This window comes from Dromaius novaehollandiae, chromosome 10, assembly GCF_036370855.1.
Source record: "Dromaius novaehollandiae isolate bDroNov1 chromosome 10, bDroNov1.hap1, whole genome shotgun sequence".
In the NCBI taxonomy this organism is placed as follows: Eukaryota; Metazoa; Chordata; class Aves; order Casuariiformes; family Dromaiidae; genus Dromaius; species Dromaius novaehollandiae.
The window spans coordinates 24864-41140 of record NC_088107.1 but is presented as its reverse complement, the minus strand read 5'-3'; the positions used below and the strand labels follow the sequence as shown (position 1 = coordinate 41140).

At 38.8% G+C, this 16277-nt stretch overlaps 1 protein-coding gene across 3 annotated transcripts in view; it reads left to right on the top strand.

Annotated features, from left to right (window-relative positions):
- The window catches only part of IQGAP1 (IQ motif containing GTPase activating protein 1), a 69795-nt gene that overhangs the window by 49646 nt on the left and 3872 nt on the right, over window positions 1–16277 (top strand). For all 3 annotated transcript variants that reach the window (XM_064517728.1, XM_064517729.1, XM_026115567.2), the window contains exons 24-37: window positions 72–227; window positions 392–555; window positions 1785–2009; window positions 3343–3483; window positions 3578–3662; window positions 5915–6147; window positions 6939–7071; window positions 7451–7553; window positions 9062–9197; window positions 11072–11159; window positions 11601–11813; window positions 12938–13104; window positions 14718–14840; window positions 15772–15880. In XM_064517728.1, the coding sequence (XP_064373798.1) occupies window positions 72–227; window positions 392–555; window positions 1785–2009; window positions 3343–3483; window positions 3578–3662; window positions 5915–6147; window positions 6939–7071; window positions 7451–7553; window positions 9062–9197; window positions 11072–11159; window positions 11601–11813; window positions 12938–13104; window positions 14718–14840; window positions 15772–15880 (2076 nt within the window). The remainder of the gene's footprint in view (window positions 1–71; window positions 228–391; window positions 556–1784; window positions 2010–3342; window positions 3484–3577; window positions 3663–5914; window positions 6148–6938; window positions 7072–7450; window positions 7554–9061; window positions 9198–11071; window positions 11160–11600; window positions 11814–12937; window positions 13105–14717; window positions 14841–15771; window positions 15881–16277) is intronic.

Sequence of the window (16277 nt, the reverse complement as noted above, 5' to 3'; positions counted from 1 at the left end):
TGCAACTGGTCTCCAATACTGCACATTACTAAATATTTAGAGTGGAATCTATCCCTATTCTTTCTTTCTAGGATGTTGTTTCTCATAGCAAAAAACTTACCAAGAAGAACAAGGAACAGCTTTCTGACATGATGATGCTGAATAAACAAAGGGGAGGTCTGAAAGCTTTGAGCAAAGAAAAGAGAGAAAAGCTGGAAGCCTATCAGCATCTGTTCTACTTACTTCAGGTATGCACCTTCTAATGCTGCTCTTAGAGCATTCAATGACCTATTGTCATAGAGGCTTATACGTTTTGGCCCAGTCCTTGCTTACGCACTGTATTTTTGAGCCATCTTAGTTCCCAGTGATACTGGACTGTGGGAGCGCGCACACTGAATTTTTCTTGTTGCAGACTAATCCAACCTACTTGGCCAAGCTGATTTTTCAGATGCCTCAGAACAAATCCACAAAGTTCATGGATTCTGTGATCTTCACACTGTATAACTATGCATCCAATCAGAGAGAGGAATACTTGTTGTTGCGGCTTTTCCAAACAGCGTTGCAGGAAGAGATCAAGTATGTGGTAGCATATAGTATAGCCTTGTTGCTGAATCAGTTCTGGGAATTTCTAGAACTGAGGCAGTTTTCATATGGTGTCTCATGCTAATATGCAGATAATGCTAAACTGTCCCTTCTTTCTGCTCTTCCCATTTCATATCTGTTCTTAATGCAGTCTAGAAAGGAGGAGTTGAGTCTGTCCATTAAGGATGAAGGCTCTTTACTGCAGTCAAGATTTTGCTACCCAAGAAAGCAATTTCCTTTGACCTAATGCAAAGTCGTCCTAAAATTTAGTCTAACCTGAATTCTCTAATGTTTGATTATAAAAACCTCCAATAACGTGCTCTTTTGTCTAGAGCAGCTCAAGCTTTACTAGCCAGGGAGAGAACTGACAGTAAGCATGTCGTTGTTTCTGTTTTTTTGTTTTTTGAACTGGATTTCCAAAAGCTAATGATGAGGATACTGAAACCAAGGAGCTGTATTATTTGGTCGTGTTACCGAATGTCAGTCTTAGGGAACCTGGCTGTCCTCAGGCACATTTTGTTTGGTCGGTTGCGCCTTAGGAGCTTGGTGTTGCATGACTGCAGTTCTTTATAATGCAGAGTTGCACAACTTGCTGAAGAAGAACATATAGTAAAATTTTGAGGGAGACTATTCTTCTGACATTTCTTTAGAATGTGTTTTAACCATGAAGAGGGTGTATGCCCTGAAACAAACAACATCTCCTAAAACAGTTGTTTGTTGTTTGTTTGTTTTTGTTTAAATTCATGTTCGGAATAGGCTGGGGAAATGTAGATGCTTCTTTCTCTGCCGCTGTATTTCCTGGAGTGGTATACTAGGAACAGCTTTTGTTATTGTAGCTTGCTTATTCTGAATACTGGAAGAAACCTATACTTCTTTTTATTCTCCCTACATCAGCCACCCTCTGTTACCTTGGTATTTTTGAATCACCTTGTCAAATGAAGTGTACAATTGGATTAGCGTTAATTGTCATCAGGCTGGCTACTGGCAGGCTGTGCTGCAATTCCCAAGCAAAAGGCATAAGTTCCCTTTCTCATCTGTCTTGAAAAATGTTCCAGTATTACTCTTACACAGTGTTGCAGTTTATTGCTGTATAAAGATTTTAGTACAATTGCATCTATTTCCTGATGGTGACACTCTAACATTTTGCTTTATGCTGAGAAGTGTATCTGAAACTGATAGAATGATGTGTACTTCATATTTCATTCAGATTCTTTCTTCTTCAGATCAAAAGTAGACCAGATACATGAGATTGTGACTGGGAATCCTACTGTTATTAAAATGGTGGTAAGTTTCAACCGTGGCGCACGTGGTCAGAATGCCCTGAGGCAGATCCTGGCACCGGTTGTGAAGGAAATTATTGATGACAAATCACTCAATATCAAAACTGATCCTGTGGATATTTACAAGTCTTGGGTTAACCAGATGGAGTCTCAGACTGGTGAGGCCAGGTATGAGAACTGTTACTACTATGTTTTTCTAAACATTTCTCAGCTCCTTTGCACTGCTCTGCTAATCCTCCCAAACCATTCTTGGCTTCACTGCATGCATCTGTCCAAATGATACTGGCTTTTTCTCCTCAAATCAGCCTTCATCAGGGAGTTAGAAAGATCACATTTCTGCAATGGTGCCGAGGGTGTTGGAAGGAGATCTCATTAGGAGATGGAAGAGGAAATGCTTTTTGATGTTTGTGCACTGAATTGTGCTGTATTGAAAGTTAGCTGTGAGATGCCATCTAACCTAGAAGAGATCATGGAAGAAAAAGTACTTGGGAATCAGTTCCATGTCAGTCCTTGTTCATTTCATGCATCTCCTGTGCAAGCTCAAATACTACATGCAAGCATACTAAACTGCCTTTGTTGGAGCAAAAGCACAACATCAAAATTCTTAGTCCTAACATCTTTCAAATTAATGTCAGTTGCTGATGAGAATTAGATTGCAGGACCTCTGCGTGCTGGATAATTTTTGTTTGTTTGTTCAAGAGAGTCATATTGGATTCTTTACATCAGCGCATGAGACTGTGCTAAATCTTGAGGATTCTTTTTTTAATTTTTTTTAAATGCACTTAAAAATCCATACAAAATAAAGCCAACTCTTGCAGCACAGCACACTGTGGATTTCCCTGTTTAAAGTCATCTGCAGTCATATGTCTTACCATATGCCTTTTCAATATTCTGGATGTGTTAAAAGTGCAGGTGAAGATGCATGTTATTTTAGATCCGTCTCTTTACATGAGATTCAGGAGACGCTTTCATGAATTATCCATTTCATCTATCCCTCATCACTTCAATATTATACAGTAATTTTAGCTGATAAACATACTCCCTTATTTGGCACTACTTCCTGCAGGTAGCAGGTTATATCGATTTTTCTAGATTGCTTTAGCTTGTGGTTTGTCCCCAAGTTTTTATCAGCTTAATTTTGAAATGAGTAGTTTGTTGTTTCACTGACTTATATGTAGCCTGAAACACTACATGTCACAGACGGCACTTTTTTTTTGCCTCGAGTGCATGTCTTTATGCTGTACAAAAGGTACAGTTTTGAGTTAGCTGGGTCTTTTCTAACAATGTCCAGTGCAAGGGAAGCAGTGAAAGTAAAAGCAAGAAAGCCCCAGCTCTTCTAGGGCCTAAAAGCTGGATTGAAGGCAATGCTCAGCCCTTGGCAGCCAAGTGAATGTAAGCTAGTTTATTTCTGCTTCTAGCTAGAAATTCTGTCTAGCTCTGTCTCTGAAATATGCTAGTCTGAGAAATAGTCACTTTCATATGTTTGATCTTTTTCAAATAGCAAACTGCCATATGATGTTACACCTGAACAAGCGCTAACTCATGAAGAGGTGAGGACGCGCCTGGATGCCTCGATCAGAAACATGAGGACAGTGACAGACAAGTTCCTGTCTGCTATTGTTAGTTCAGTGGACAAAATCCCGTGAGTCTGGTGTACCACAGTACTGTTCTGAAGAAATTACTGATGTAATAAAAATGCTAGCAGCATTTTTATTTGCCTTTTCTTTCTTCCAAAGTTATGGAATGCGCTTCATTGCCAAAGTGCTAAAAGACTCCCTGCATGAGAAATTCCCTGATGCTGGTGAGGATGAGCTTCTGAAGGTGAGGACCTGAACATCTTTGGGAATAACTGCCAGCCAGCTTGGCTGTGGCAAGTGCATCTTGTTCTTCTCCTGTGTGCATGCGTGTGTGTGTGGATAGGAGTGTATATACAGCTGTATACACTTTTCTTTTTAGTTTATTATTAAGGATATAAAATGTTTCACATTGGGCGTTGGATTGTTAGCTTCATATACAACACCTGAAATGTAATACAGTGCTCAAAAGGAGGCATCTTCTTGCTTCTGCTTTGCTTTTAATATCGTGGATGTTTGGTCCTTTAGGTTTCTGGACTTGGGGTACTCTTGCTGCTAGGGAGTAAACCTTGATTTTGCTGGAGTGATCACAGCTAGCTGGTCTTTTCTTAAAGAGACAATGTCAAGTAAAAAAAATTCTGTACTAAAAATTCTGATGTTCCTAATTCCCATACTTGTAACACTCTGGGACATTTAAACAGCAACAACTGCTCATGATTTCTAGTCCGTTTTGTATTTTGCATTTCAATATGTTTGGAGAACTAGGAGTGTGCTCAGAGTAGGCACGCTCAAATGAGTATAGCTTTCTGGCTTTCACTGAAATTTCTTTTTTCTTTCTTTTATAGCTTTTCTGTAATCAGGAAAGCCTTTATGTCCATGAATCCTTTGCTTGCTAATTAAATAAACTTTTCTATCTTAGAATACTTGACAATGTCTCTTTAAACTTCTCTGCCTCTACTTCATTAAAAAATATTTACCAATCTGAATGCTGTTTTCTTCTCTCTTCTAGTTCTGTGCTTTCCCATTCTGAGGCATCGATTCTTTCTATGCAGGTGAATTAATTTTTTCCATCTGTAAATTTAGGTGGAAAACTGCGGTTTTCATTAGTCCTCGTGGAAACAATGTAACTGTCCACATGAAAAGTCAAAACTGCAGTGTGTGCAATGATTACATGTAGATTTTTGGGAACAAAAGCTACCTGTGTAATACCTTTTGTTCTGTTCTCCCACCCCCTAGGTTTGGATGTTATTAATACGATTTTTCTCACAGACACCTTTTCTTGCCTACCTTTAGTGAAACAGCTTTGACTGTTGTAATCCTGCAACATAACCTGAGGGAGTACAACAGTGTTTTGCATGAAATACTTGTCAAAAAGCTGACCTCTAAAAATTGCTTAATAATTTCCTCTGCTGTTTAGTAGTGGCTAGGTTGTTTATCTCTGTTTTCAGCTGTTTGTTCAGACCCCTGATCTCTTCTGTACATTTAAGTCACATGGAAAGCAGGAGAAGCCAAGATTCTGTGACCTGGCCATCTACAAATTTCTGTGAACCACCAGAAAATACTAGAGCACTGTGTGAGAATTATTGTTCTACAACAGCATGTTGTGTTAATTCTTTTTTATTGCTGGAAAAACTTTCGCAAAGTATCAAATAAAGGTTTGAAGTATATTTGTGAGCATATGGATGGTGTGACATCTTTATTTTTGGTTCTTTAATGTTTATTGGTGCTCACATTTAACTAAGTAAATGGAATTTTGAAATGTCAGATGCCATTCATCTTTTGTACTTATGAATTTGTTATCTCTGGATTAAATGGTTTCTCAGTTACACTAGCTTCCTTTTAACTGGGGGACTGTATCTGAAAATGTCACTGGCTTACGGAGTTATTCTGAAAAAGAAAAGGGGTTGGGAGAAAGAATGGAAAATAGCCACTAGTTTTTCTCAGTCTGGCTCCTTGTTTTGCCATGCTTCTTCACCATTTTTGCTTTATTGGAGATGGCAGCCTGTTCTGCGCACTTCTCTAAGAATTAGCTCTTGACTTATATTTGGACTATAATTCCAGGTTCCTCTGTACAGTCATTGTTCTGCCCTCTGTCAGACTAACTCACTTCTGTTTAATTCCCATGGTAAACTGTCTCATGATCATATAAGTAGTCTGTTGGTAACTTGCTAATATCTCTTGTCCATGCATTTTATAGATTAAAACTTTAAATCTTTATGCATAGGCATATCTGCAGTCTTATATTCCTGTAACTAGTCATGCTCGTTTTTCTCTCTTTGTGATTACCATCCTACGGTATCTTAATCTTTTTTACACTGTAGATTCTTTGGGATTAGCATATGCTTGTATATGGCAGGACAGTAGAACCATAATCTTGAAATGGGCCCACAGCTTGCACAAAAATAATTAATCGAAGCACAGTCAGAATAGTTTCAATAAAATTTAGTTGTGACCTATACCATTGTTTACTGACAAGTTTCTCTACTCAACTTTTCCCAGATTGTTGGCAACTTACTCTATTATCGCTACATGAATCCGGCCATTGTTGCACCAGATGCGTTTGACATCATTGATCTTTCAGCTGGAGGTCAGCTGACTACAGATCAACGCAGAAACCTTGGTTCCATTGCAAAGATGTTACAGCATGCTGCATCCAATAAGATGTTCATGGGAGACAATGCGCATCTAAGCATCATTAATGAATACCTTTCACAGTCATATCAGAAATTCAGGTAGAAGACCATAGCTAACTAAGTTGGGAAGTTTGGCAGATGGTAACATTTCAAATAAAAATGGGTAATAATAAATTATAAATATGATAAATTCCATCTCTGTCAATTAAGCAGTCTTTTGAAAGTAAGAGATTGCACTCCCAGAGTTCCATAAACATCAGTGACAATGGCAAATGCAATGCATACCTAGAATTCACAAACCATACATAGTATATTTATGAGATTGCCAAGTCAAGTATTTTGATTTATGACATGTCAAAATTAAGGTTGCCTTTCTGTGTATTTATGGTGATACTATAGACATAGACAACTAATATGGACATACCCCCTTCTTTTTTCCCATGTGAACCCTGCCTCCATGTAAAAGCTAGCTGTCCTCAGAAATTGAAGTGGATTGCTGTTTTGCTCTTTATGTTGTAAAATCAGCGGTTCATTCCAGAACTTGTCTTACACCTTTCATGTTTTGTATTAAAGAAAACCAAAGGCAGCTGGGAGTTGGGGGGGGGGGGTGTTCTTGCACTGAAGGCAGGAGGATGTGTGAACACAGTCCCTGGAGTCACAAATCTGTCCTGTGGATGCTGAAAATGAGCCAATGTCAACGTGCTCAATAACAACATTTAAATTTATGAGTTTACTTTGTGGTACGCTAAAGTTGACAAATTGTAGCATGCTGTGATGTACAGAAGATTATAGAAGAGTGATTCTGCTTGGGATTGTTACAGGGAGTTAATGCTCTTGATATCTCATGTGACTCATAGAGTTATATTGATTCTTTTCTCCTTTTTTTGAAGACGTTTTTTTCAGGCTGCCTGTGAGGTCCCCGAATTGCAGGATAAATTTAATATTGATGAGTATTCTGACTTGGTGACTCTCACTAAACCAGTTATTTATATTTCCATTGGCGAAATCATCAATACACACACTGTAAGTATACATTGGTTACATTTGCTCCTTATAAGCAGCCCTCACAAAGAAAATTCTACCTTTGGGTTGAAACCCAGGTTACCAAATCTAAAGGTGAAAACCATCATTTGTGTGCAAGAGCTAATTGTCATTAGTGTGCAAGAGCTTGTCAATTTATAGAATTCAGTAATTTGCTTATGGTTTTTCTAAGTTGTTTTGAAAGTAAGTATATGATAATGTATATGATAATGGCATAGCTTTGAATGTTGATATTGCTGCTTTGGAGTTGAATGAAATAAGGTCTTTTTCTAAAAGAAACCGGCTCTGAGAGAGATAATTTCATTGGCTAGAAAAGGATCTGTGATTAAAAAAAATAAACTATTTCTTTCTGTTCATCTAGTTGCTCTTAGACCATCAAGATGCAATTGCTCCAGAGCACAATGATCCAATTCATGAGTTGCTGGATGATCTGGGAGAGGTTCCTACAATTGAGTCCTTAATAGGTGATCTGTTTTATTTTACTTAAGAAATATGTGATATTGCTGTAAATGATCCTAAGTACAATAAAGAAACTAGATAAGGAATCATCATAGGTCATTTGAAAGCAGGTGCTCTGAGAGCAGCAACAAATTTGTTCATTTATTCTTTCTCACAACAGAATTTGTTACCCTGGAAGATCAGCCTCGCTAACCTCACTTCTTTCTCCCCCATTCTCCTCTACTTCCCCAAATTTCTAGAAGATGGAAAGAAATTTTGAAATGTTTTATTTCCTCCCTTATGTTGGAGCTTCCTGCCCTGCCCCAGCTTGTTGGAAAGGATTTGTTCTCCATTCTAGAGATCTATATTTGTAATGTAATACATATATTATTGACCTTTGAAAGGAACATGTGTTCCTATAAGCATCTTTGGCATGGTTGGTAGGGACAACTAACTGTTTCCTTCCTATTCAGTTATTTCTGTACTGAATATCTGATAAAGGAGAGAGTTAATGAATATCTGATAAAGGAGAGAATTTTATCCTCTTCTAATGGTGGAGGAAGGAGCTAACATTACTGTTGCTAATCTGTGACAGTTTTCTAAAAACTGGATCTGACCCTACAGTTGACTGCTCTGTGATATCACAAACCCTGGAAAGTTGCATGAGCCTTTCTCCTTCCTTGGTTTTTCACGTTGCAGCTATTGGGAGCATGAAATCTGCCAGCTAGGGGGGAGGATGTTTTGGAGAGGACAGTTCGACAGGGAAGTGTTTATTTGTAAACTGATTGATGAGAAAGGTTAGAGCCTTTTAAAGGAATGATTGATGACATGTTTTCTTCCAAGCACTCATGAAGAACAGAGGAAGTGTTATCTGCAAGAACCCAGATTTTAACTAGGGGCCCCCCCCCCATTTCATTTTTCCTTTATGTATTGTATTGATGTGGTTAATATTTCAGTTTTATCTTTTGGGGGGCAAGTGTTTGGGAAAAAAACATCCTAACAAGTGTTCTGACAGAAGGCTCTGACAGAAGGCTCAGACACAATTAGAGCAACAAAAATTCCTCTTGACAAAATAGCTTACTTTGTTTAATAGAAGATTACAGGGTTGGTTTCTAATAAGGATTTTACTCTTTGCTTTAAAAATTTGTTCTAATGAAGACATGGGCAATGAGGCAGACTGATATTTTTATTTAACATATTTTTACCCGGTCAGGTAGACTTCTCATTAGAGAGAGAGAGAGAGGCTGAGATACAGTGTGCAAGGCATACCCATTCGTAAGGCCTTCAGACTTGAGATTACACAGTACCTTTCTCTTCCTGGCCCACTCATTGTCAGTTTTGTAAAGAAAAATCCTGTGACGTATTCAAGATAATGTTTTAAAAATCCATTATTGGCATATGAAGTATCATTTTAACAGTGTGGGAAGCAGTGCTGCTTTTCTGTGGTCTGTTAAGTAGGAAAAATTACAAAGCTCTAGCGGCCAAGAATGCGAAGAATACAATAAAACATATAACACCTTTTTCCACTTGACAGGGGAAGGGTCCGGCAATGTTAACGACCCCAACAAGGAAATGCTAGCAAAGACTGAGGTTTCTCTCACGCTCACTAATAAATTTGATGTTCCTGGTGATGAGAATGCAGAGATGGATGCAAGGACAATTCTGCTGAAGTGAGTGAAGGGTAGATGCCTGGCACGTATCTCAGAGAACGAGGAGGGCAGAAGCTGAATCTTCACAGCTAATGTGCATGTGAAAATAAAAGAGAATTGAAATTTAATTTAAACTAAGGTGGGGCTGATACTCAGAACACCCTGAGCTTGTAGCCATGTCCTTTAAATTCTGTGGCTGTTAAATTTGTTCTGTTTAGTTCTCTGTCATAGTAGAATTTGTCTTCCTTTAAAAGCTTTTTGTTTGTTTGTTTGTTTTTTGGTTTTTTTTGCTGGTTCCAGAGGGGAAAATTGTCAGAAAAGAAAACTTCTGGATGTGAGTGAGTGAGACCAAAACAGGCAGATTTTCCTGCATGTGAATAATTCTTAAAGACTATCTGAAATAATTCATTGTGTTCATCACAATTTAATTTTAACTGTGAAGTCTGTAGATCTGAAATTTAGATGTATTGATGTTTGTGTTGCCTATATAATGCCTTATGCAAATATTTTCCATACAAAATGAGTGACACATGGAAAATCTATGGGTAACCAAATGTCTAGTACATATGAGTAATATTGTACTGTACTGCTAACTTACCCAGTTCTTACAGAATTAGCTTCTTTCCCTGTAGCTTTTTCCCTGATTGTGGGAAATATCTCCTTAGGATATTTTTGCTGTTGCTATTGTGCTTTTGTTTTGGTTTATTTAGTCGATGTGGTCCCCTTCTCTCTAGACTCTCTATTCCTCAAACCTGACTCTAACCAATGAAGCCTAATAGCTTTTTGGGAAAAGAAGTGATGCTAGCCTAATGGAAAGAGGGCAATGAACAGTCAGGGATTTCATTAGTGCCAGACTCTTCATCTGGAAGGACTTAGTACTGTTTCCTATCTCTTGGCCAGTTTTAAGCAAGCACCTGTTGCTGAGATGTGTAGAGCAGCTATCTGGCATTCAGTTGCATATTCACCTGCTCTGATGAATACACATTCTTGCTCAGATGCTAGATAGTTTAACTGAGAAGTCTTCAGGTTGGCTTATGCTGGGCCTTGCCAGAGCAGTGATCTCCCAGAAGAAAGTCAGGCCTCCAAAAATAACTTACATTAACCAGGTTTCTCAAAAGATCTATCAGTATTTCCCCTGCCCACCAAAAGAAGCTAATACTGATTATAAAAGAAAAGATTTGGGGCATGCGCCTGTAGTAATCTAAGATACTGATGATAAGGAAAGGTGTTGATGGACTTTGTGTGATGCCAGAAATAATGACAGCCTCACTGCAAGGTACTGAAGGTGCTCTTTGGTTTCATCATCTGCTTCAGGGACAGATTGCATCAGACTGGGCACTGATTGTGATTAAATCATAGCTGAGGTCAAGGAACGACACTGTCTTACTCCAGATTGGAGACAGGTACCCAGTTGGGCTCAGTTACTCTATATGTAAGAAAATAGTTCCCATGGAGTTGTTTGACAGCTGTTACAAAGCACTGAGGTGCACTTATGGATGGGTACTATTATAGGCTTTTTCTGGCTGCATGAAACTGCTGTTGCTGCTACCTGTTTTGCCTTTCACCTTACAATTACAGCCTCTGTGGTCCAGATGGCAGTACTGGGGCTGCCTTGGAATATATGGGGCAATGTCCCCAGTGCTTAAGGAGGTGCTGGGGAGCAATCCTGTGTGCTGCACAGGGTCACTTTGCAGGGAACTAGTTTCTGAAAATTAATTAACTTTTTGACACAGTGTTATCAGGGATCTGGTCTGGCTTATGATAGGCCAAGTGTGCATCCAGTGAAAACGTGACTTTAGAGAAATCAGTGACATTTTGTTGTTGCTGCAGAACAAGAATATTGAAGGTCTTTCAGTCTTAACTGTTCTCTCCTATTCTCCTTGGTTTCTTCACAGTACAAAACGTTTAATTGTTGATGTAATCCGCTTCCAACCAGGAGAAACACTGACTGAGATCTTAGAAACTCCAGCTACCTCAGAGCAAGTATGAAGAACTTGTTTCCCTACATTCTTTTTGGACTAAGAAATTATTGTCTATCTAGATACATGTGGGTATACTTGGGAATCTGCATCGAAGTTTAGTGGTTATGTATTGCATTGGGACTGTGGCACGCTGATTTTGGAAATGCGTTTAACAATAATGAGAAGGGAATATAATGGAAATACACTGTATGTGTAAACTTAACTTCTTTGATTAGTTGCTAAATATCTGTCTGTCTGTCTAGAAGGCTGTTTTAAACAGCAGGTGGGCTACTGCTGGTTCCTATACATGAATTTGTTTGCCAAACATGGATTCACTGGCTTCAGTAAAGGAATAACTGAGCAAAATTCTCTATCTTATGTTATGCTGGAAGTCAGACTGGTTCCCAGTCACCTTAAAATCAATCTGTTTGGGAGCTTGTAACTTTTTGTTGTTTTTTTCTAGGAAGCAGAGCATCAAAGAGCTATGCAGAAACGGGCCATTCGTGATGCTAAGACTCCTGATAAGATGAAAAAGTCTGTATCTGTAAAGGAAGACAGCAATTTAAATCTTCAAGAAAAAAAAGAGAAAATCAAGACAGGCCTGAAGAAGTTGACGGAACTGGGGACTGTGAATGCAAAAAATAAATACCAGGAGCTAATCAACGATATTGCAAAGGTATTCCCATCAGTGGTTTCCTAGTGGTCATGGTTGTGTTTTTCCGCAATTTGCAGCGTTGTGAAACTGGTCCGTGGAGTTTCCAGGAGTAAGTTTTGCATTAGTTACTTTAGAGACATGAAACACACTTTTTTTGCTGCTGGGTTTTCACCTCTTCATGTTTAAAAGTCATTTATCTTAATGAGAAATTCATGTCTTCTGAAATGCTTGTGTTGCCAGGATCTCAGGCACTTTGTAAGGACAAATATTGTAGCTTGAGGGAAGCCCTAATGTGTTGGGGGTTTTTTCCCTCTACTGCTTCTCACTAATTTAAACAGTGCCTCTACAAACTTATTCATACAAGAAAACCTTGCACATAACTTAAAGAAACCCTAACTAATATTTTTATTTAAACATACCCATCCTAGAATTCCTAAAATATAAAGGGGGAGACAAAAATATCTTTCAAAGTTGGTCTCATACTGTTGTACATTACTATGGTGATGATGTACTTTATATCACAAATTTACCAAAGTAATGTGTGAGAAAGATTGTGTACATAAAGTAAATAAATCATCACCTTTAGAAATTGGATTGGAATTGATCATCAAGTAGTTAATAAGCATCAGAAATGAAAAAGGAAGTTGACTTGACCACGCGACTTTTTTTTTTTTTTTTGTTCAGTTATTAAAGTAACATATGCTTAAAAATGGCTGACTGACAAAGAAAGATGAGGAAATCTTGTGCACTGGTATGATTATAGTTTCTGATTTGCAGGATTTCTTTTCTACCCAGAGAAGGTAGAAGTTGATGCAATCCTTAGATTCTCCTACTGTCAGTGCTCACTCTAGCTATTGCAACTGTGACAGCATTTAAGTTTGAGAAAGCAAAAACACATTCCAATCAACTGCTGTGGAGGGTTGGTTCGTTCCATAAATAGTCAACACGGAGAAGAGGTGGTGACGCTTAAACTGGGGCAAGTATGACTGGGGAATCTCACTACAGCTTGTAGCCTAAAGTAAGGCTAAGCCGAATCAAAACAGTGTGTTTCAAATAGTCTGTCTCAATGTGCTAGGCTTGAGCAACTGCCGGAGAGCATCCAGCAGTAGCTGCTATATCTTTACATGTCTCGTTCTGTGCTGTAGGATATCCGAAATCAGCGTAGATACCGTCAGAGAAGAAAGGCAGAGCTGGTGAAGCTGCAGCAGACTTACAGTGCTTTGAATTCCAAAGCTACCTTTTATGGGGAACAAGTGGATTATTACAAAAGCTATATCAAAACCTGCTTGGATAACCTGGCAAGCAAGGGCAAGTAAGTATCTTGGGACCTTGGAGCTGTGGCTCTAGAAGTGCTCCTTGAAGAATTAATTTGTATGTTATTGCTAAGAAGAATGGGACTGCCATCTGGTCAGAGGTTCTGGTCTAAGCTCTTTGCCAAACTAATGGGCCTAGAGAAGGATCTCATGGTGGGAAAATACCAGGAAGAGGTGGTGCCCTGAATGGGATCAAAAAGACGTATTTAAATAATTCTGGTCCCTCTGGGAGAAGGGAGTGTAGAGGCAGGGGGAATAAAGTGAGGTCCCAGATAATGCACCTGCTGCTCAGCCTGTCCTGTCATTCTTTCTAGAAGCAGAGAATGAAGACAATCTAGTTTTTAAGTTCCATATTTTGATTACTTACAAGCATTGATCAAGATCTGTCTTATCTTTTGTCCTGAAAGGAGTTGGTTATTTCAGTGGAAGATAATTCAGGAGGTGCAGGGATTTTCCTGAAAAAAGTGATGTCTTCCTCCTAAATTCATCACTTCCTTTTGCTTTGACAGGTGGTGGACCATAGTCCATCTTAGGCTGAGATTATTTTGGGGGGAAAAAAAAAACCAAAAGGGCACCTCTTGGAGGTGCCTATCTCTGGCAACTGGCTGTAGGGAAAGTTTGGCCTATACTCCCAACTTTTAGACAGCTGACATAAGCGAGAGAAATCCCACTTCGTGTCATTCTGACATAAAGCAGCAATTCCTTTGATGTTCTTTTTGAGAAATGTTTTTCATCTGAACATACTGCAGAAAGAACTTCCTGTTTTGAAGAAATTTCAAAGGTGGCTATTTGGCCCTTGTGAATTGTTATCGGAATGGGTGAAGCATAGAGATGCGAAAGAGGGAAATGTAGGGGAATTTAAGCCTAAAACTACTGGCATGATAAGGAGACCTAGGTTAAAGTAGAACCTGAACTGTAAGATAGAATGGGTCTTTGTTTTCTGAAATAGACATGGAGGAAGTTGAACCCTAGGGCAGCAGTTAAGGATGGACAGTGAGGGAGCGATTAGTCTAATTAGGGAGGGCAAGGAGGACAACTGTAATGGTTTGCCCCTTGGACATGCAGTAGGAACACTGAGATTGAAAAGGAAGAGAGATTATAAACAGTGTAAACCTGACGGGGTCACAGGTCATGCATAAATATATCCAGTGTGTGTAATCTTGGATCGTCTCATTAATCAGCTACACTTACTTTCTAATTTCTGTTTGTGTAGAAGTTGCTCTTACTGGTCCATTTTCAGAATACTAATAAAATGCCTTATTAACCATAAGAACATTCACTTTTGCCTAATGATAAATGGAACTGCTTCCTATAAAGTACCATGCCTTTTTTTTCCCCCCTCCTGTTGCGTAAGAGTTTTGGGGAAGTAGTAGGAAATTAAAGATTTGATGCATTAGGTGGGTTATGTACTCTTGTTCTCATTTTCTAACATATAAAGACATGGCTTCTGCCCCAAATAACATCCAAGCTACAAATGCTATATAGACAGATGATGTATTTCTGCTAGTCAGTTTATCAGCTGTGTTAGTTACAGTTTATTAGCTATACTGGTTCTAATCACTTGCCCAAATTGGATTTCTCTATTCATTGACTCATCATCTATTTTTCACAGGGTCTCTAAGAAACCTCGGGAGATGAAAGGCAAAAATAGTAAAAAGATTTCTCTAAAATATACAGCAGCTCGACTTCATGAGAAGGGAGTGCTATTAGAGATTGAGGACCTGCAAGTTAACCAGTGAGTTTCTTTTTAAAACTCTAACCTTAAGAGGTAAGTAACCTTCCTGGTGGAAGAGGGAAACAGGTATGCTGAATTCTTTTGTCTCTTACTTGTAACTTGCTCAGACTTGAGGAACATAATCCCTTTTTGAGGCTGCAACACAGTTTGTGTTCTGTTGATCTTGAGATTTGTCTGAGATTGTGACAGATTGCTTTATGGATGAGCTCTTGAAATTCAGCATAGTTTGTAGCCTTAGCTGTCAAAGCTGAAGAAATTGTTTTGATTATCTAGGCTGACATCCCTGTGTAGCGAGGGCTGGGAAACCTCACATAGTGATCTCTTCAGTTCTGTTATTTCTGGGTGAACTGACGCAGATCTTTGATAGAGAGGTTTGGCAGGATTTAAAGGTGATTCCCCCCCGGTCAGGGAAGGGTACCTCCTCAAGTGAATTAGTGAATTGCTCCAATAGTTAGAACTCTCACTGTTGAAAAATCAACTTATTGTTAGCTTGGCTTTGTCCAACTGCATTTTGTTAGCCTTGAGAATTTGGCTTGTTTTTTGTGGAATATTTAGAAGCTACCTATTAGTAGAATTTTTCCAGCCCTGAATGCTGTTTTGTGCTTTGTGCACTAAATGGGGTGTTGACACATGTGCTAAAGTGGAGTGTTGATATCCATGTGCTAAAGTATCCTGTTTCTTATTATGGGATATTACTGCTTTCATAAAGATGTGCTCTAGTAGACATAGACTGTGTTAAGTTTCCATTCATTGTTCTGCTGAGTCTGGTTGGGTTTTATGGTCCCTTTCTAAATAGGGATAGAGAATTAGATTTAAGAATGGGATTCTTTGAAATGTATCTTCTGAGTTCATCTGGTGTATTCTCTCCTTGTTTCATTAGGAAATGCATGTTCAGTAATGAACTGTGATTTTCATTTTTCAAATTTTATAGGTTTAAAAACGTGATATTTGAAATCAGTCCAACAGAGGAAGTAGGAGATTTTGAGGTAAAAGCAAAATTCATGGGGGTACAGATGGAAACCTTTATGTTACATTACCAGGTAAGAACTGTCCTGATTTGAAAATGTATGGTATACAAGTACTGTGGGCTGTATATGGCCAGCAAATACCTTTTCTGCTTGCCAGACTCTTTATTGTAATATTAATCACACATTTTCTGCCTGAGCAGTGTGAAAAATGTGCTTGAAAACAACCCTTTTGCAGGCAAAACAGATGTAGTGCAAGTGGGAGATTCAGACTAATTTGTTTACTGATATCGATCTGTGTTCCTAGTTACACACAGACATGCATGCGTGCACTTCACAACTTTCCATTACAGCAGGGAGATCAGGAGTGTGCTAGAGCGGTCAGCTGGGCTTGGGTGTGTTGGCTTCAGCTACTCATTGCTTACTGGTATTTTTTCTGCCACCCTGCACTTAACTGGTTTCTTTAGCTGTC